This window comes from Colobus angolensis, unplaced genomic scaffold, assembly GCF_000951035.1.
Source record: "Colobus angolensis palliatus isolate OR3802 unplaced genomic scaffold, Cang.pa_1.0 Scaffold3, whole genome shotgun sequence".
Taxonomy (NCBI): Eukaryota; Metazoa; Chordata; class Mammalia; order Primates; family Cercopithecidae; genus Colobus; species Colobus angolensis.
The window spans coordinates 3516540-3538644 of NW_012116265.1; the positions used below are offsets into that span (position 1 = coordinate 3516540).

At 42.7% G+C, this 22105-nt stretch overlaps 1 protein-coding gene across 2 annotated transcripts in view; it reads right to left on the bottom strand.

Annotated features, from left to right (window-relative positions):
• Positions 1 to 13410: 13410 nt before the first annotated feature.
• Positions 13411 to 22105, bottom strand: part of TDP1 (tyrosyl-DNA phosphodiesterase 1) — a 97052-nt gene continuing 88357 nt past the window's right edge. For both annotated transcript variants that reach the window (XM_011949428.1, XM_011949429.1), the window contains one exon: positions 13411 to 15107. In XM_011949428.1, the coding sequence (XP_011804818.1) occupies positions 15034 to 15107 (74 nt within the window). In that variant the 3' untranslated portion in view covers positions 13411 to 15033. The remainder of the gene's footprint in view (positions 15108 to 22105) is intronic.

Here is a 22105-nt window from a genome sequence, read left to right on the forward strand (position 1 = left end):
TCCTTTTATCATCATTTATATAATGTTAGCTGTGGGGTTTTCATAGGAACTATCGGATTAAGGAAGTTTCCTTTTATTGTTGTTTCTAGTTTTCTGAGTTTTTTGTTTTTAATGAAGCATGAATGAGTACTGAATTTTTTAAATGCCTTATCTGCATCTATGGTGATGATCATATAGTTTTCTCCTTTATTCTGTTAATATGTTGTATTTCATTGATTGCCTTTCTAATGTTAGTTAAGCCAATTTTGCATAATCTGGGATAAGTTGTACTTGGGGTTTCCACTCTATTCTTTTTGTTCTTCCCCTTCTGAGTTTACTCTTCTTTTTCTAGCTTCTTATGGTGGATGTTTAGATCACCAATTTTAGACCTTTCTTCTTTGCTAATGTTAGTGTTGTAGGACTTTTCCTTAGTTCAGCTAAAGATGGGGTCCTTGTCTGTCCTGCGACCATGAAAATGTAGGTTCGTGGAGGGTTTGAAGGGTAAAGCAGGGCTTTATTGGGTGAAAAGGAAGAAAAGGGAGAAGCAGGCACTCTCTCTAGACCAGAGTTCCTGCTAGAACGCTTCCCGCCGGCAGCTTGAATCCCAGGTTCCACACAGGAAGAGGAGGAGCCAGGCTTCTCCCTGCTGCAAGGGTCGTGAACTTCCCCAGGCTCCAGCTCCACCTCAGTGGTCAGGCTGATTGGAGCTTCTCCAGCGACCCCCTCCCACCTGGCTGTCTCACTAGTATTTTTAAACTTTACCTTTCCCTGTTAGCCTGCTGCTAGCTGCATCCTAAAAATTTTGGTATGTTGTATTTTCATATTTTATTCAAATTATTTTCTGAATTTTTTTGGCACATGAATTATTTCAAAGTGTGTTGCTTAATTTCCAAATATCTGGAGTTTAAAAAGGACACATTATTTATTTCTAACATTTACAGTGTGTTCAGAGAACCATATTCAGTATGTTTTCAATCTTCCTAAATTTGTTGAGACTTATTTCATGGTCCAGCCAGATGGTCTATTTTAGTGAACATACTATGTGCACTTGAAAAGAATGTGTATTCTGCAGTTGTTGGCTATAGTGTTCTATAAATGTCAGTTAAAAGTAATTGATGGTGTTTATACGATCTATCTTTACTGACATTTGCTCTATTTATTCTATTGATTAGTGAAAGGAATATTTAAAATCACCAGCTCTAGCTATGTAATCGTCTATTTCTACCTTTATGTCACTTGTTTCATGTACTTTTAAGCTGTTATTAAACATATGTATTGATAATTATTTTATCTTCCTGGTGTAGTGACCCTTTTATTAATATGAAATGTCCCTCTTTATCTCTGGTAATACCCTTTGCCTTGAAGTTTACTTTATCTGATATTAATCCAGTCACCACATTCTTTTGCTTGACATTTGCATGGTATCCTTTCCCATCCATTTACTTTTAACTTATCTGCATAGTTTACATATTTTAAGTGGACTTGCTGTAAACAGCATGCAGTTGGGTCTTTTTGGGGGGATTTGTGTCAGTTCTGATAATCTCCGTGATTGACCAGACCAATGCTGGTCAATAGAATTTATGTGATAATGGAAATATTTTATATCTGTGCTGTTCAATATACTAGTGAAATATGGGAGTCACTGCTGAGCACTTAAAACGTGGCTAGTGCAGTGAAGAGACTGACTTAAATTTTATTTAATGTCAATTAACAAGTATCTCACGTGGCCTGTGGGTGCCATCTTAGTGCAGATAGAGACCATTTACATTTAATGTAGTTGTTTATACAACTGGACTTAAGTCTGCCATTTTACTATTTGTCTAGTTTGTCCCCACTATTTTTGGCTTCTCTGTTCCACCTTTCCTGACATCTTTTGGATTAACTGGGTCTTTTTTAGTTAATAGAGTATTTTTCAGAGCAGTTTTAATTTCACAGCAAAATTGAGAGGAAGGTACACGTTTCCCAAATACTCCTGCTCCCCCCCACACACATAGCCTCCCCTACTATCAATATCTCCCAACAGAGTGGTCTATTTGTTACAACTGATGAATCTACATTAACACATTATCAAAGTCCATAGTGTGTATTAGGGTGCACTTTTGGTATTGTACATTGTATGGGTTTGGACAAATGTATAATGACATGTATCCACCATTATAGTATCATACACAGTAGCTTCACTGCCCTAAAAATCCTCTAGACTCTGCCTATTCATCCCACCACCTCCACTCCTGCAACCTCTGGTCTTTCAACTGTCTCCAAAGTTGTGTCTTTTCCAGAATGTCACATAGGTATAATCACACAGTATGTAGTCTTTTCATATTGGCTCCTCTCACCTGGCAATGTGGATCTATGATTCCTCTGTGTCTTTTCATGGCTTGACAGCTCATTTTCTGAAGAGCGCTGGGTAATATTCAATTATCTGGATGTACCACAGCTTATTTATCCATTCACCTATTAAAGAACATCTTGGTTGCTTCCAAGTTTTGGCAGTTATGGATAAAACTGCTATAAACATCTGTGTGCAGGTTTTTGTGTGGACATAAGTTTTCAACTCCTTTGGGTAAATATTAAGCAGTGCAATTGCTGCATCATATGGCAACTATATTTAGTTTTATAAGAAGCTGCCAAATTGTCTTCCAAAGTGGCTATACCATTTTGCATTCCCATGAGCAATAAATGACAGTTGCTGTTGCTCGATATCCTTGCCAGCATTTGGTGATGTCAGTGTTCTGGATTTTGGCCATTCTAATAAATGTGTAGTGGCATCTCATTGTCTTAATTTATACTTCTCTGATGACATATGATGTGTGGAGCATCTTTTCCTATGCATATTTGCCACTTGTATATTTTGGTGAGGTGTCTCTAGCCTATTTCTTTTTAAGGGACAGTTGCCCAGGCTGGAATTCCGTTGCACGATCATAGCTCACTATAGCCTTGAACTCCTAGGCTCAAGTGATCCTTCTGCCTCAGCCTCTCAGGTAGCTGGGACTGCAGGCATGGACCACCATGCCAAGTGTTTTTTTTTTTTTTTGTCCTTGCTGCCCAGACTGGTCTCAAACTCCTGGTTTGGCCCATCTTTTAATCTCATTGTTTTCTCATTGTTGAATTGTAAAAATTCTTTGTATATTTTGGTTAACAGGGCTTTATCAGATAACTGTTGTGCAAATATTTTCTCCCAATCTGTGGCTGGTCATTTTAGTGTCTTTCTCAGAGCAGACATTTTTATCTATTGGCTTTTTAGCTCGATCTTTACATTAAGTGGTTGCTCTAGGGATGAATGTTTCACAGCTCTCTAAGAGCTAACTAACATTGTATCACTTTAGAAAAAATATACATAGCTTACTGTAAAGGGTCCTTTCCTTTTCCCTTCTCTGCATCTATTATGCCATGATTGTCATTCAAATTATCTACATATGCTAAAAGCCCACCAATTTTTATTTACTTACTTTTTTTTTGATATGGAGTCTCACTCTGTCGCCAGGTTGGAGTGCAGTAGTGCGATCTCGGCTCACTGCAACTTCCACCTCCTGGGCTCAAGCTATTCTCCTACCTGTCTCCCGAGTAGCTGGGACTACAGGCACATGCCACCATGCCCAGCTAACTTTTTTATTTTTAGTAGAGACGGGGTTTCATCATGTTGGCCAGGATGGTCTCGATCTATTGTTCTTGTGATACACCTGCCTTGGCCTCCCCACGTGCTAGGATTACAGGTGTGAGCACCATGCCTGCCTATTGTTCACTTTAAACAGTAATACAAAGTTTAAAGAGAAAGAAAGAAGATATCCTTTGTATTTACTTGGATGTTTACTATTTTCAGTGGCTTTTATTCCTTCTTAAAGATTTGAGTTTCCCTCTGGTAAAATCTCCTGTTAGCCTGAAGAACTTCCCTCTAGCATTTCTTGTAATTTAGATCTGCAAATTCTCTTAGTTTCCTTTTATCTGAAAATATTAGGTGTTGTTTTTTTTTTGTATTCATTCTTGAAATATATTTTTGCTAGATACAGATCTCTGGGGTGACTTTTTTTTTGTTAAAGATGATGTTGCACTGTCTTCTGGCCTCCAATGTTTCTAAAGAGAGGTCAGCAGTCATTTAAATCATTACTCCCTAGTTTCCTGTTGCTGATTTCAATGTTTTCTCTTTAAGTTTGGTCTTCAGTAGACTGTGATGCATCTAGATGGGGTTTTCTTTGTATTAATCCTGCTTATTATTCATTGAACTTCTTGAATCTGTAAATTTATGTCTGTCACCAAATTTGGGAGTTTTTTCGGCCATTACTATTAGAACTTTTTTTTTTTTTTTACAGTCTTGCACAGTTTTAATAGTTGCTTTAATAGCTTTGACTAGAACTTCTTGGGGTTGATCTCCTTTGTCTCTTGAGAATGAGGCAAATTTTTTTTATTCAGATAGTGAGTAATTTTGGATTGTATCCTAGACATTGTATTTAGTGTATAATTTATGTTGTAGAAACTCGGGATTCTCTTATATTCCTCTGAAAAGAATTATTATTATTATTATTTTTATTTTTTTTTTTGAGACAGAGTCTTGCTCTGTCACCCAGGCTGGAGTGCAGTGGCTGGATCTCCGCTCACTGCAAGCTCCGCCTCCCGGGTTTACGCCATTCTCCTGCCTCAGCCTCCCCAGTAGCTGGGACTACAGGCGCCCGCCACCTCGCCCGGCTAGTTTTTTGTATTTTTTAGTAGAGACGGGGTTTCACCAGTTAACTTGGTTGAACTCAGCGACAAAACTGTCTCCCCTGCAGTAGGAAGTAGTTCAACTTTTAGTTCAGTTCTTTTAGCCTTAGTCCTGCATGCATAGTTCAGTGGTCAGCTAGAGATTTGAGCAGTTTATATACAGAATTTAGGAATCCCCTCTCTAGCTTCCTTTTCTGTTATTTCCCCCTTTACTCTCGAGAGGCTGTGGTGCTCTGAACTCTACTCTGGTTCCTCAAGCCAGCGAGACTGTAGATTGTACACTGGAGGCTTACCTGTCCTGCAAGATGCATGGACACCTGGCCTCAGGCTAACGGTGGTAAAAAAAAAACAGGAAACTCACACAGTACCGTGCTCGTCCTCTAGTTACTGACTCCTCTCCAAAATCTGCCTGCTTTTGGTCTATTTCAGTATCTTAAGAAGTTGGTTTTTAAAGGTTTTTTTCCAGAGCTTACAGTTTTTATTTGCTAAAGAGTTGGTCCAATAGGAACTCTTTGGCTCCGCGAAAAACCTGAAGTCACCTGGTTTCCCCCAACATTGTATAATGACATTTTCAAACATATCAAAGAATTTTACAATGGCAGCTTGTAAATTGACCACTTAGATTGGACAATTAAATTTTTCTATACTTGCTTGATCATGTATCTACTTGTCCATTATATATCTTACATCTTATGCATTTCAGAGTAAACTGCTGACATCCATATACTTGCCCCTAAATACTTCAGCATGTGTATCATTAACTGGAATTCAACAACTGTTTAGTTTTTTCCTTTCTGATGTAGAATTTACATACCACAAATGCACATATCAGGACTTAAATTGAGTGTTTAAAAATCAGCTTTATTGAACTATAATTCACATACAACAAAAATTACCAATTTAGTATATAATTCAAGTTTTGTTAAATGTTACCAATGCCACAATTATGATAGAAACATTTCTATAACCTCTAAAAGTTCCCTCATGCAGTCAAGTCCTTCTCCTGATCCTTACACTTACTTTCAAGCCACTTAATTCTACTTTGAGCACAAGTGGGTACCACTCCCAAGAACAGGAATTGGAGCCCCTTCACTGCCAAATGTGTCCTGGGGGTGGGGGTTGGGGGCAGGGACACAGAAGGAATGGAAAAATGGAACCAGGTCTCAGAATGGGCTCTTCAAAAGCATCTCCAGGTTGTCTCTAGAAAGTAGTTAAGTGGCTCGTTAAAGCCATTAAGTCTGCTCCTCTACCTAAAGGCAGATTCTGCCAATCCAAGCACAACTAAAGATGCTCATTTCTTGAGGGTGCTATGGTATTAGAGCAGAACAAGAAGCAGAAGTTTGCTCTCATCTGTAAGAAGACTGAAACCTCAAACAGATTCACATACTTCTTTGAGCTTCAGTTTCTTCATTTATAAAATGGACTTCCTCCTGTGGGTGAAGTGGGACATGCCAGGCACGGAACAGACACCCAAATATTTACTGCATGGATGCATTCTGGTAAATGGTAAGGTTCTTGGCCAAGTCATTATTTTTAATCCCCAGCATGTTGTTTCTGATATCGAAGGAAGGTGGCTGTGTATCCTTTCTTTGCAAACTTAGGAGTTTCTCATGTCAAACGTAGACATTCTCATAACATCTAAAAACACTTGTCCGACCCTTCCCACCACACAGGTGACCCTCTCTCCGGCCACTTCTCCCCAAGCCATTCGGTGGCCAGTCACCAGCCCATTTTTCACACCCTCACTAGTGGTGCACACTGCCCAGGCCCTTCTCCCTTGGACCTCCCAGATAGCACATCACAACTCCTTCCTTCCTTTCAGATAAGCCTTAGAATCTATCTGTCCTAGTAACTTTCCCTGCTTCCTCCTACCCATTCAGATCCTCCCCTCCCATATCGGTGAGTTTATATCAGGCATCTGAACCAAAAGGTCAGTGGTTCCCAGCAGGAGATGAGTGGCTCTGCATGGGGGGGCTTTACTGACTGTGAGGCAAGCCCAGCCGGCCAACCTAAAGGCCCTCACCTCTACCTTCTCCCTCTTCATCAGCTATCAACTCACTCTTGGGGTTCACATTAACATGCATTCCCTAATTCCCCCAACCCCACCAATCAGATGCTGCCACTTCTTTCTGGGAGGCAGCAGGTATCACTAACAGTACTTGCAGGACAGGAAGTACAGTGGTTAGCTCTGCAGAGTTGTTCAGGGTGTGCTTCTGGGAGGCTCAGTCTAGGGATGAAGACTTCCTTGTGAGCGGAGCCCCTTTCTGTGGGATGCAAAAAGGGGCTCCAAGGCCAAACTTTTTAAATCTATCCATCTTCCAGAAACAACTTCCATTTAGTAGTCTGGAAGCAATATATGTGGAAGAATGCTAGTTTCCAAAAAGCGTGGGTTTTATTTTCTACACTTAATTGCCCCAGAGGCTGCCGGTTGGTTCCAAGCACTTTTATTTACTGCTAACAAATACAAATCATTACAATCCACATTTCTGAAGTTCTTGCCACTGGTCAAGAGCACCCCTTCATGTGATCCTTATAACAACCCCATGAGGCAGGAAGGACAGGTATTAGTCCTGTCCTTCAAATGAGAACAGGAAGACTCAGAGGCGTTCCTGCAGTGCCTCAAGGCCTCACAGCTTGGAGGAAGCAGAGCTGGGACTAGACAATTCTAATGAACCTTGAGTGTTTTGTGGCTGAGTCACCTCTCAGGCTTCGGTCAGATCTCAGGCCATGACCAGGTGAGTATGTGTCTTCATTCAGGGTGGATGAATGAGGGAACCTGGAAAGGAACAAACACATAGATATGTAAATTGAAGCAAAAATCCATCTATTGTGTGCTACACACAGATATTTTCATTAAAAAGTGCTGGTCATGGAGTGAGCACAGTGGCTCACTCCAGGAGTTCCAGACCAGCCTGGGCAATATGGCAAAACCTTGTCACTACTAAAAAAAAAAAAACAAAAAACAAACAAACAAACAAACAAAAACCCCAAAAACTAGCTGGGTGTGGTGGTGTGTGCCTGTAGTCCCAGCTACTCGGGAGGCTGAGGCAGGAGAATTGCTTGAGCTTGGAAGGTCAAGGCTGCAGTGAGTTATGATTGCACCATTGCACTCCAGCCTGGGGGACAGTGCTGACCCTGTCTCAAGGAAAAAAAAAAAAAAAAGTGCTGGTCATGACTCTTTAAATTGATTTCGCCCTCTCCAGCCTGGGCGACAGTGCTGACCCTGACTCAAAAAACAGAAAGTGCTGGTCATGACCCTTAAATTGATTTCAGGATTCACTAAAGGGTGGTGACCCATAGTTTAAAAAATCACTGTTGCAGGACGCAAGGGTTCACTAATTTATGCGGCTTTTTCAAGAAACTTTAAAAAATATTTCTCTACTTGGTTTCCTTTTGCTTTTCAATAAATTCTACAAGTTTGCACAAATTATTTAAGAGGCATAAGGTTTCTGTGGTGCAATATTAATAGGTCACCTAGAAACGCTTCTCACCCTGGAGGAGACAGACATCAGGCATTTTCCACCTCCCTTTGGAGAACTTCCTATCTGCTCCCTCCCTCCCCATCAGGGGCAGCCCCAGGATCTGGAGTAATTGGATCAGGAACGGACTTGTGACTCAAGATGGCCAATCCCCTGTGTCCAGGGACTTTTGCTGGGGCTGTGGAGCTGGAAGGAAGATGGGATTCTAGCGCCATGGGGGACTCTTGGCCTCCACGTGTGGAGAGCTTGCTTGAGAATGATGCCCATATTCTGGAAAGCAGAGCTGAAAGTTGGAGACAGTCTGTTACATTAGGGATTCCCTGGCTCCAGCACACTGGCCAGACTTTTGTTCAAGTCTCTTTTATTGTACAAATTTAATTAACCTGGTTTCTCATAACTATAAAAGAAACCTAATGTATTCTTTCATAAAAATATTCATAAAATATTGAATAGCAAACATTTGAGGCTTTTAAATTTTAGTAAAGTCAATTATATGAGAACAAAATCAGCATTCAGTTGTCCTGTTAATTTCTAAAGAACCTATGAACAAACAGCCATCCAGGGCATATACAGTAGCATCATCTATGTCCTCAGGCCCAGAAAGGGATAGCATTGGCTTAGCTAGGACAGACTTAGCACCTCAGATGGGGCACAGATCTTGTTCATTAACCAGCTGTGTAACCCTGAACCTTATTTTTCCCTCTATATAATAAAATGAAGATAGTATCACCTGCCCCATTGTGTGAAGATGTATATACAATTACCTATGATCATAAATTATTATTTGAGTTACCCATAATAAATGCCCCATGGATGCAATTTCCCCTTTGCCTTTCCTTTCTAAGCTTCTCTTTGTGTGTGTTGAAAAAGGAGACTGATCCAGATGCCTTCCAGTTCTTAATAAAAGCAGTGGATGCCAGGTGTGGTGGCTTGCACCTGTAATCCCAGCTATTGGGGAGGCTGAGGCGGGAGGACTGCTTGAGGCCACAGTGAGTGATGATCGTGCCACAGCACTCCAGCCTGGCTGATAGAGCAAGATTCCATCTCTTAAAAAAAAAAAAAATTGGCCGGGCGCGGTGGCTCAAGCCTGTAATCCCAGCACTTTGGGAGACCGAGATGGGCGGATCACGAGGTCAGGAGATCGAGACCATCCTGGCTAACACGGTGAAACCCCGTCTCTACTGAAAAAATACAAAAAACTAGCCGGGCGAGGTGGCGGGCGCCTGTAGTCCCAGCAACTCGGGAGGCTGAGGCAGGAGAATGGCGTAAAAACCCGGGAGGTGGAACTTGCAGTGAGCTGAGATCCGGCCACTGCACTCCAGCCTGGGCGACAGAGCGAGACTCCGTCTCAAAAAAAAAAAAAAAAAAAAATTGCAAGGGGCTCTTTGAAAACCTTGCTACAAAGGGAACAGAAGACACTGAAACGTGCCTTAGATACATGAACCATAAAGTTGGTCAGGCTGCGGAGCTTCTTCTAGGCCTGCTGTGAATGAAATATAATTTATACACATCAACTGAATTCTGCTTTAAAACAGACTTGATTGGAACTCTGTGAAATATGGGACAGGAGTTGCACCAAGACTTGCAGGCTCTGCCCTGTGTCTGCACACCACCTACCACCCGCTACTGTGGGCTGCCTCTTGCCCTCCCCATCTCTGGTATCTCCCATGCTGCCGTCTCTTCTGACATTGGCCTCATTCCTCCAGCGCTGTGCTTTAGACCTAGTGAGTCAACAAAAACGGTGGGTTTCAGAAAATTTAATGGATCATACTTAACAGTGCAAAGCATTCAGCCCTTGATGCTCTTACCTGAAAGGAGCCCTCTCTACTTGCAGGTCTGGCTTGAATAATTCAGTGGCTCAGTACTGCACATTGATGCGACATTTAATGGGTGACTTTATGTGCTGCTAGTTGGTTCTGTCACGTCGACCATGATTTGCTGTTACAGTGGATGAAGGCGTACCCAGTCTTGTATATATAGTTACATATCACGTATGCCAAGTGTATTAGTCCATTTTCATACTGCTATGAAAAAATACCCGAGACTGGGTAATTTATAAAGAAAAAGAGGTTTAATGGACTCCCAGTTCCACGTGGCTGGGGAGGCCTCACAGTCATGGCAGATGATGGAGAAGCAAAGGCACATCTTAACATGGTGGCAGGCGAGAGAGCACGTGCAGGGAAACTCCCGTTTATAAAACTGTTCGTTCTCATGACTTCTTCACTATTATAAGAAGAGCATGGGAAAAACCTGCCCCCATGGTTCAGTTACCTCCCACCAGGTCCCTCTCATGACACGTGGGGATTATGGGAGCTACAATTCAAGATGAGATTTGGGTGGGGACACAGCCAAACCCTATCGCCTGCCCCTTGGCTGGACCTTGGGAACATCTGCTGCCTGGATCCTCACAGCAGTATAGGATGACTCTGGAGCTAAAATGCCTGGGTTCAAATTCCAGCTCCGCCACTTGCCAGCTATGCGACTTTTCAAAAATAACTGTCATTTTTCTGTCTGTAAATGGGGATAATGATGGTACATCTTTGATAAGGTTATGAAAATTAAATAAACACAAAACACATAGAAGAGTTCCTGGCACAAAGCGCTCCGTGCTGGCTGGCCAATGTTAATGCTCAAGGACCAGTGGACACAGACCAGGCTCAGAGTTGATCACCAGCCTCCAGGTAGGCTTTGGTCATGTCATTGCTGACATTCCCAGGAGCATATGGCCACAGACCACCTTTCATCTCTCATTTTTTGGATGTGTGAATCCTATTATATAAGCAATGGCCACCTAACTTACTAGTTGATAGAAACACAATAAGAAATTGTACAGTTTGTGGTACTCTTTTGTCCTGGATTTGTTTGAAATAAGTAGGCTACTAAACTTGGAAAATTTGTCAAAGATTTTGTAAGATGATCTGACCTAGGCATAATATGGAGTTAGTACCATATTCACACTGGAAATCACGTAATTTATATTAGGGATAACTATATAACTTCCACTAAAGAATCCAGGAAAACCAAGGTCAACTTGTGTGTAGTGCGCTGCAGGAAGGTGTGCACTTTCGAGACAGCAGAGTCTTGGTTCCATTGCTTACCGGGGACTTTAAGGGATTTAACTCCCTTGAACCTCAGTTTCCTCATCTGTAAAATAGGTCTAATAAGGCTGGGCATGGTGGCTTATGCTTGTAATCCCAGCACTTTGGGAGACCTAGCCAGGCGGATGGCTTGAGCTCAGGAGTTCAAGACCAGCCTGGGCAACATGGCAAAAGCCTGTCTCTACTAAAAATACAAAAATTAGCTGGGTGTGGTGGCAGATGCCTGTAGTCCCAGCTACTTGGGAGAATCATTTGAACCTGGGGGGTGGAGGTTGCAGTGAGCTGGGATTGTGCTACTGCACTCCAGCCTGGGTGACAGAGCGAGACTCTATCCAAAAAAAGAAAAAAGGAAAGAAGGAAAATAGGGCTAATAATGGTATATTCTTCAGGAGGTTGATGAGAGGATTAAGTGTAAAGCACTCGGGCACAGGCACTGAAACACTGGAAGAACTCAGGAAACATAAGCTGTTACTGTTAGGTGGAAAAATACAGCCTTCCAAATCAGGGGCATGCAGCTTCATGCCAACAAAGCAGAGGTGAGGGTTTCCTCAGTTAGGGAGAAATAACTGTTAAACCTCAATGGGAGAATGATAGAAGCACAGTTTCCTCAAAAACATTAGGCATGCTGTGGTCAGTCCCCAACCCCCCACCCCCCCCCAAAAAAAAAGGGAAAAAAGAGAAAAGACCTCTGAGTAGAACTGCTTGTTTTCTGAGTTCCCACGTGTTTTTGATTATTCTTGGGGAGTTACTTTACTTCCCATGTGTGCCATCAGCTGTGCCAGAAAGCACAGGGTAGTGACCCTACCCCCAGTGGCCTGGCTCAGCCCTGCCCTTCCCTAGGCCCCTCAGCTTGGCAAGGGGCACAGCACTGTTGTCAGGGGTGGGGCCTGGACACCTACCAAGTGTATACTCCTTGACCATGACTTTCCCTAATGTGACTTCAATGTTATCTATTCAGCCCATCCTGCAGAACTTCTCTCTCCATTTCCAGGTGGGCCCCCCCAGGGCCTAGAGGAATACTATTCCAAGTGTGAGTACTACTGCCAGACTTGGCGTAGTACTCCTCTAGGCCTGGGAGGGCCCATCTGGAAATGGAGACTCAGCAAGGCCGCCTGGTGCTGAGTTCAGAAAGTCAAAGCAAGCATTCAGAAACTTCCATAGCAATTGACAGTGTTGAGACAATCCAAGCACTTGACTTTATATTCTAAAAATGTTATCCACAATAGATTGGGGGAAAAAACAGTCCATCTCCTTACATAGAGCCTACCACACTGCCCTGGAGCTCTGGTTGTACAGTTCAGCAGTTAGCAGAAGAGGCTTTGGGTGCTGTCTGACCTGAGTTCAGGTGCTGCTAAAGCACATTTTCTAGAAGCATGACCTTGGACAAGCATTTTACCTTTTGAATTTCCTTCTGGAAAATATAGACAATCCTAATGACCTACCTGTAACAGTGACAGCAGCAAGCACTTGTACTATTTTCATGCCGTGCAGGTGTGGCTTAACACTTTACATGTACTAAGTCACCAGACACATCAACCCTCTACAAAGGGTATTATTACCACCTCCTTCATTTTGTAGGTGGGGGACCATGGCACAGAGAAGTTACATAACTTGGTCTAGGCTGCATAGCCGGTAAGTGGCAGAGCTGAGATTCAAACCCTGGCCACCTGACTCCAGCTCTGAGCTCTGACCCACTTTGCCAATCCGCCTCCTTGTGCTGTTATGTGGATCAGATAAGCAATGTACCCATGTGACCCCACACAGTCATCGTCTAGCTGTCAATCTGCCACGATTGTCTTCATTAGCTGGGTCCTGCTCCAGAGCAGGCCAACTGACTGCAGCTGTGATGAGGATGCCCTGCTGACTGTGAGGCTTGCCTGGCACTACCCAGAAGCCTATGCTGCCCCTGCCCCAACCTGGGTGGGACCAGTGCATGGTGAGAATCGCATTCTTTGCCACAGTCCTTTGGACGCTCGGATTAAACTGCAGGGCCAGCCCCACCATGATGTCGGCTTTCACTACCAGCCCCTGGCTCTCCCTGTTTCCTTTTATGGCTGTTGGGCTCATCTGATGTTGAGTTGGAATGTTTTCGTACATAGAGGGTAGGGTCACAAAAGGTTTAAGGCTTAGTTTTCTTACCTGCAAAATAAACTAGTTAATTCAGTAGCTTTTCAAGTTTATTTTTAAAAAGCTGAACACAGACAAATACATACAAAACCCCAGATAATATCCTTTACAGAATCCCAGTATGTAAAACAGATAAAGCAGAGCTTGTCTGTTGGAAGGTGGGAGGCCCTGCAGCCCTGTCTCCCTGCCTCCTCCTTTATCGCCACACCCCCACCACAGCCTACAAGATTCCTAAGGTACTTCTGGAAAATCCTAGGCCTCTGAGGAACATTTGAAAGACTACTTTAGCAAATCTTTCAAGACTAACATTCAACTCTATCCTTTTAAATTATAAGATAAAGAGGTTGATGACAAACTGGAAATCAGCCTCATGCAGAAGAAAACAAACAAGGTCTAAAGCACCCTAGGGAGAATGCAATGCACACAAAGCACAAAGACACTGAAGCTCTGGGCCCAGCTGACTGTGTGACCCTGGGGACATCCTTAACCTTCTAGGCCTTAGCTTCCTCACTAGTGAATTTAAGGCACCAAATTAAGTCACCTTTTAGGATTTTTCCCAAAATACTTGTGTACTTTTGGATGTTTCTACGAGCTGTTCTCTCTGGAAATTTCTGGGGATAGAAGAGACACTCATTTACCCTGGGCAGGTGTTTGGGTTTGGTGGGACTAAGCAGTGAGGCAGCCAGCAGGGTGCCAGGGAGAGAGAAGCCTCGTAAAGCTGAAGCTGAAAGCTATGAAAAGCTGCTGTGAGGACAGTCAATACAATTCTTAGCTGCAGGGGGCTGAAACGGCACATCAGTCTCCGAGACAGATCCTTCGGGCATCCCCTAGGATCACCTCCAGCGACCCCACAAGACGTACTCAGAAAGCTGAGAGAGGGCATGGGTGAAAAAGGAAATGATCACGTTCTTCCTGGGTAAAGTTCTGGTGGAATGAAGGGTGCCTTTCTGGATGGAGGGTGGAAGGATAAAGTCAATCTTCAGTTCCCAACAGCTGACAGCACCAAGAGATTCTCAGTTACTGTGAGGATAATTTTATATCTATACAGGCTGAGCATCCCTAATCTGAAAATCTGAAATGCTCCAAGATCCAAAACTTTTTGAGTGCTGACATGATGCTCCAAGTGAAAATTTCCATGCCTGACCTCATGTGATGAATCACGGTCAAAAGGCTGTCAAAACTTTGTTCCATGCATAAAATTACTTAAAATATATAAATCACCTTTAGGTTATTGTCTATAAGGTGTATATGAAACATAAATGAATTCTGTGTTTGGATTTGGGTCCCATCCCCAAGATATCTCATTATGCATTTGCAAATATTCCAAAATTCAAAAAAATCCAAAATCTGAAACATTTCGGGTCCCAAGCATTTCAGACAGGGGATACTCAACCAGTACATATTTTTAGCATAGAGAAGTTCACTAGTTTTCTTTCCAAAACATATAAAAGTGAATTAAGAAAATAATACTTTTTTTATTGAGAATATTAATGTCCATTAAAAGTATAACCAACATCCATTCATCAGAGTGACCTTTGCAGATTTTGTAGGGGTACAAGTAAGACTTTAAGGCAAGTGAACATCCAGTACAAAGAAGAGATTCCATGTTTGTGGCTCGATGTCTTACACTTAAATTTCACAGTGCCTCAAGATTCTCAGGAGGGCACCCACATGTTCCCATGCGTATCCGGTGCTTTGACATAAGGAATGTTCCATATCCATGGCCGATCTGGGGGAAAAACACATTATGTAATATTTATTTGAATAGGATCATAGAAAATGCACTCACCTGATGGCATAAAAGCACTTATGTGCTTGACTCTCTAAACTGTGGTAGAATATTTTCTGAACCAAGCCCAGAAGATTTTCCCCCTTCAGACAAGAGCTTTTAGCAAAGGTTCCTATCCGGACACTAGGGTGAGTGAACATGGGGAATGAAAAGTTTTGGCTGTGTCCCCATCCAAATCTCATCTTGAATTGCAGCTCTCATAATTCCCACGTGTTGTGGGAGGGCCTTGGTGGAGGTAACTGAATCATGGGGGTGGGTCTTTCTCATGCTGTTTTCATGATAGTGAATACGTCTCACAAGGTCTGACGGTTTTATAAAGGGAATTCCCCTGCACAAGCTCTCTCTTGCCTGCCACCATGTAAGATGTGTCTTGCTTCCCCTTCGCCTTCCACCATGATTGTGAGGACTCCACGGTCATGTGGAACGATGAGTCAATTAAACCTCTTTCCTTTATAAATTACCCAGTCTCCAGTATGTCTTTATTAGCAGTGTGAGGACGGACTAATACAGGGAGGCAGTCAGAGACACAGGCGAATCCTGGTGCTGCCACTTACTAGCTGTGTCACATTGACAAATCACTTTAACCTGAACCCCAAGTTCCTTATCTGTACCTATGTTGTGGAGCTGTCATGAGGACTGAGAAAAATCCACATAGACATTGTATCTGGCAGACAGAAAAGGCCTAACAAAGGGCAGCAATTTCTTTCTTCTTTTAGGAAGCGGAAGAAAGCAACAGTAGTGGTTGGTACAGCCACGGGTGCAGCTCTCAGCTGGTCAAATGTAACCAAGAGGCCCGGAGTCACATCTGTAAAATGTTTTTGTTCTATTGTTAAGGGTTAATAATTTATGAAACATGAAGGTCTCTGTATAAATAACTGTGGACCAAAGCTGAAGAAAGCAACACGCCTGGGTATGGTACAATGGAAAGAACACTGAGGACCATGTCAAGTCTACCTCTGTCCCTCTTAATAACCTAGGGAAGGCATATGGGTTATGGCATCAAGTTCCTCCTCTATGGAATGGGAATTAATTACATTAGCAACTGCCAGGGATTACTGTGGAGCACAAATGAGAACATCTGTGAAAGCTCCTGTTGTAGGTGCTCAATAAATGTGAACTTTTCTTCATTTTAACTGATGTTTCAGAAATTGAAAACATTTCAACAAATCACTTTTACCACACATTGCCACTGCTAGAGTCAAACCATTTCAAAAGAACTATAATATGGGTAGATCGTAAATACATCACAAGGATTAAAAATAACTCCCCATATTATTGTCTTGGTAAGTGTTACAGAGAAACTTCAAGGGGCTGGAATGGGTATTGTAAACTGCCTCTTGGCGGGTCTGGCCTGGACCACCAAGTTAAAGCAGTGTCTCCCAACTGCAAACTCGCCTCTGGGGCAACCTTTCCCTTTCTCTTGAACAGAGGCAGATGGTAGGTCACAGGAAGGTCTGGCAAACAATGGTATCTGCTGCTGTCTTCTTGCAGCCTCACTGTTTGTTCAGAGCCATCATGCGAACAGCAGCACCCAGCAGGATAGGTAGGAAAAAATACCAAAGATGGGCTGGGCGCGGTGGCTCAAGCCTGTAATCCCAGTACCTTGGGAGGCCGAAACGGGAGGATCACGAGGTCAGGAGATCGAGACCATCCTGGCTAGCACGGTGAAACCCCTTCTCTACTAAAAAATACAAAAAACTAGCCGGGTGAGGTGGCGGGCGCCTATAGTCCCAGCTACTCGGGAGGCTGAGGCAGGAGAATGGCGTAAACCCGGGAAGTGGAGCTTGCAGTCAGCTGAGATCCGGCCACTGCAATCCAGCCTGGGCGACAGAGCGAGACTCCGTCTCAAAAAAAAAAAAAAAAAAAAAACCAAAGATGGCAGCAAATCATCAGAACACTGTCCGTCTCTGGCTTTGGGATGGTTTGAAAGGATGAAATCAGACACTTCTTTGTTAACTAAACAAGCTTGTCAGAGAGCCATACACCTGGGTCTGTGTTGCATGTTTGTTTCCTAAGAAGCTGAGGGCCTGGCAGGGCTGACAGCTCCGACTCCCCATTGCACTCATTGGCCTCAATAAGCCCTTGCTCTCTTCCACTGGAAACTCTACCTGTGCTTGGACTTCTGTTATTTACCCATCTTTTCCTGTATGCTATTCTGTTGGGTAACATCAGCTCTGCTTCATTCCCAAGGCCAACGACACCCGATTCTTGCTATGTGAGATATGAATGCTATTAGACATACTCTTCAGCAATGCAGGATTTTTGATGCAAGCACTTACCACTCGGCCAGTAACTTAAAGATCACTGTTACATTTACCCCTCTCCCTCAAAATTAGGTCATAAATGACCAAGCAAGGACCTGGTAACCACTCTGTTGGCAAATTCCCTGTAGCTCTGCTTTTTGGGTTTTAAGCCTTTCCAATACAAAAACTAAACTCTGCTGTTTAAATGAGTAGAATGTCTATAGCTGGCTGAAAAGCCCATCACTACCTGGAGGCAAAGCTAGAAAAATAATCATAGGAGGAGAAAAGAAGGTGGTTGTGGTTCTTTTAACTCATCACTCCTGGAAATCAGCATTAATACTCACCGGTTGAGAAGAAAACCTGCTTTAAGCAATTCTCCTAAATTGTCCCACGAGAGGACAACTTGCCTTGTAATAATTCATGCACTTATTCAAAGCATTTGTTGCATGCTGGCTAGGTGCCAGAGATTTGCTAGGTGCTATGGATAGAGGGGAATAAGCCACGCATGAAACCTCACAGGGCTTCTAGTCCACTGGGGAAAACAGACAAGCAGGCATGCCACAGATGTGGAGTTCTGACCTTTTCCATGTCTGTGTAGCAGTCCCCTAACCTGGCTGACATGAGAAACGCTGGGCACCCTGTTAGAGAACATTTCCCCAGGACACATGCACAGAGATCTTGTTTCAGTAGGTCTGGGTTGTGGCCTGGCAATATGCATTTTTTTTTTTTTTTTGAGACGGAGTCTCGCTCTGTCGCCCGGGCTGGAGTGCAGTGGCCGGTTCTCAGCTCACTGCAAGCTCCGCCTCCCGTGTTTATGCCATTCTCCTGCCTCAGCCTCCGAGTAGCTGGGACTACAGGCGCACGCCACCTCGCCCGGCTAATTTTTTTTTTTTTTTTGAGACGGAGTCTCGCTCTGTCGCCCAGGCTGGAGTGCAGTGGCGCGATCTCGGCTCACTACAAGCTCCGCCTCCCGGGTTTATGCCATTCTCCCGCCTCAGCCTCCCGAGTAGCTGGGACTACAGGCGCCCGCCATCTCGCCCAGCTAGTTTTTTGTATTTTTAGTAGAGACGGGGTTTCACCGTGTAGACCAGGATGGTCTCGATCTCCTGACCTCGTGATCCACCCGTCTCAGCCTCCCAAAGTACTGGGATTACAGGCTTGAGCCACCGCGCCCGGCCGCGGCTAATTTTTTGTATTTTTTAGTAGAGACGGAGTTTCACCGTGTTAGCCAGGATGGTCTCGATCTCCTGACCTCGTGATCCGCCCGTCTCGGCCTCCCAAAGTGCTGGGATTACAGGCTTGAGCCACCGCGCCCGGCCGGCAATATGCATTTTTATCAAAGATGATCTTGATGCAGTCAGAGTTTGGGATTCAAGGCTACAGGGGATGGGAAGCTGACTTTTTTCTGGACTTTAGTGGAAGAATTTAAAAGGGGGGAGGGTCATGACCAGATGTGCATGGTAGCACTGTAGAGGATGGCTTCCAGTGGGAGGAGACCAGAACTGGGAGGGTGAACAAGCAAGCAAGGCTGGGTGAGAAAGAGGAGGCCTACATTAAGGCCATGGTTGGAAGGATGGAAATGACAGCCCATGCGGTTTTGATCTCTTTATATACAGAGTCTCTGTCCCATCTCTCCCTGTGGTCATACTGTGTGCCTCTTCTGCCTCTTTGTTAACTCTAGAACTTAGCCCTCCACGGGGAGGTAGTACCATGTAACAGGAAAGGGGGTGTGCGCACTGGAACCAGACTGCCAGTGGGGCCTTGACCAAGTTACTCTGAGTGCCCTGGATTCCTCATCTAGAAATTGGGGATGGTACCATCGTACTTGCCTCATGGGGTTGTGAGGATACAATGAATTAACTCATGCCAAGTGCTCATATGAGTTCCTGGTACACAAAAGTACTTAATGAATGCTAGCTGCTATTGCGATTACTCACCTCCCTCAATTCACAGAGGATAAGGACTGTCACCCTACGTACTATGTAGGTCTTAACAGTTTCTTTTTTTTTTGAATAATCAGATAAATCCAAGTGAAGTACAAAATTTTGTTTAGCCAGGTAATAAGGTCTTTTCTCCAACCCCCTAAGAAATGGCCAGACTTACGACTCTGCTCTCACCCCCAGGCCCGAACACTCACACATACATTTTCCACTGTCATCTCTATGCGAAACTTGATGTATGACCTCCAGAAGCCACTGTCATTGTCTTTGCCTGAGCAGTCACTTTTAATTCTTATACCAGGAATAAGTAAAGTAGGGTGTGGGGGCGGGATGGAATGCCAAAGAGATGAACCAATTATCCTGAAAGATCCAATGCCATTTTACATTGGCCTACACTGAAATCAAGGAATGTACAAGACATGCCAGCTAGAAATGCCAAAGAGAGCTCTAAAGTGTTTTGCACTGATTTACCAAGTTAGTAGAAATGCAATTATTTGTAATTGCGGTATCAATGTTATCTGAAACCCATTAACACCTTTCTCTGTGAACTGCACATACCAATCTGTGACTATATACAGCAGAACAGAACTATCTAACTGGTGTGAGGATAAATTCAACTTGCTGAAACTCAGTACTTATTTATTTCAAAAGAATCAATTTCAATCCTAGATTTCCTTAAGCTTCCTGATTACAAAGTAATTTTAAAAGCTGAACTCGTAGTTTACTTTTAGCCTTCTGTTTGCGCTATGAAACAAAAATAGATTTTACTAAAGGAGATGGCCAAAATCATTCTAAAAAATGTTTTGGGGTACTTAATTAAAAAAAAAAAAAGCTTCATTTCTGAAGACCTTTCAAAAACAGGTCCTTAAAAATGAAACACATCAACAATTTTTTCTTTTTCTTTTTTGAGACAGAGTCTCACTCTATCACCCAGACTGAAGTGCAGTGGCAGGATCTCAGCTCACCGCAACCTCCACCTCCCAGGTTCAAGTGATTCTCCTGTCTCAGCCACCCAAGTAGCTGGGATTACAGGCACGTGACACCACGCCCAGCAAAATTCTGTATTTTTAGTAGAGACAGGGTTTCACCATGTTGGCCAGGCTGGTCTTGAATTCCCGAACTCAAGTGATCTGCCCGCCTCGGCCTCCCAAAGTGCTGGGATTACAGGTGTGAGCACCACACCTGGCCATACCAACAATTTAAAGCAATATACCTTTTGTGCATTTTATTTGGAAAGGATAATCCAATCAACTTTGTTTCCCTTAGAAAAATACTTTATGATTCTGGACTCTAGCAATAATTCTAACAGGTTTAGACTGAAGTTTATTCTGCTACTATCTGAATGTAGGGGACTATTTAAAATTAATAAGGCAGTGGGAGAATGGTTAGACCATTTAGGAACCGATGGTTTTAAAACCTTTTGGAGGATTATGTATATCATGTATGTGCTAAATCTACATTATGCATACCTCATGTGCCAAACAGCTTTTAAGGACCTCTTCTATTAAACAACTACATTTACAGTTTATTAATTTAGTTTCAGTCACTTAAATTTTTAAAGTTTTGAAATTATACTTGTTAACAATTATGTACACCCTGGTAAACACCAATTTAACCAATCAATCAAAGTTAACATCACCAGTAATTAGATCAATAGGATGTGTCTCCTGATACGATGCACTAGGAAGAACATATTACTTCTTTGGTATTCTTGGTAAAAGTGCATAACCTAGGTCTAATTATAAAGAAACAGTGAGTGGAAAACCCAAAGTAGAATGTTCCTCAGAGTTTATAAAATAACTGGTCCACGCTATGCAATGTGTTGATGTCAGGAAACAAAAAATTGTGGAACTGTTCCAAATTAATGGAGACTAAAGAGACGTAACTCAATAACTCAATAACTTTCTCTTTTGCTATAAAGGATATTATTGAGGAAACTGACAAAATGTGAATAGTTTTGAATCAATGTTAACTGCTGATATTGATCACTGTCCTGTAGTTATGTAAGATAATGCCTTTCTTTTAGGAAATATACAATGAAAGTACTTAGGGATAAAATGGCATCACATTTGCTACTCTCAAATAGATCAGAAAAGTTAATATGAGAGAGGATGTAAATGTGATAAAATATTGACATTCAGGGAACTTGGGTAAAGAGTATATGGGAATTCTTTGTACTCTTCTTGTAACTGTTCTGTAAATTTAGAATTATGCCAAAAATTTGAAAGAAAAAATACTATATAAGAACTCATATGTGTATTTTTTAAAAATAATGAAAACAAAACAACTTCCTTAATAGACTATAACTAATACCTCTGAAGCTTTGCATGTTCAATTACTTCATAAAGGAGTCATACAATTTATTAAGTCCAAATAAGATAGGCTTTATTTCACCCTTAGCTCATTACTTTCTCACCCTTTACTGTCTCAATAGCATATAAAATAACAAAGTGAATATAAGCTAAGAAGGGAATGCAAAGCAGATACCCTTGGAAGAAAGGTTAAGATTACACACTGATCTATTTTGCTTCCTCTTCAAAATCAAGGTCACACAGCAAGTGGGACATATGGAAATAATTTGTGTTAGATTTCAAAAGGTGGTGATTTTGCTTTATAAAAGCCTTCTTTGGGCCAGGTGTGGTGGCTCTCACTTGTAATCTTAACACTCTGGGAGGCTGAGGCAGGAGGACTACTTGAGCCTAGGAGTTCAAGACCAGCCTGGGCAACATAGTGAGACCCCATCTCTACAAAACAT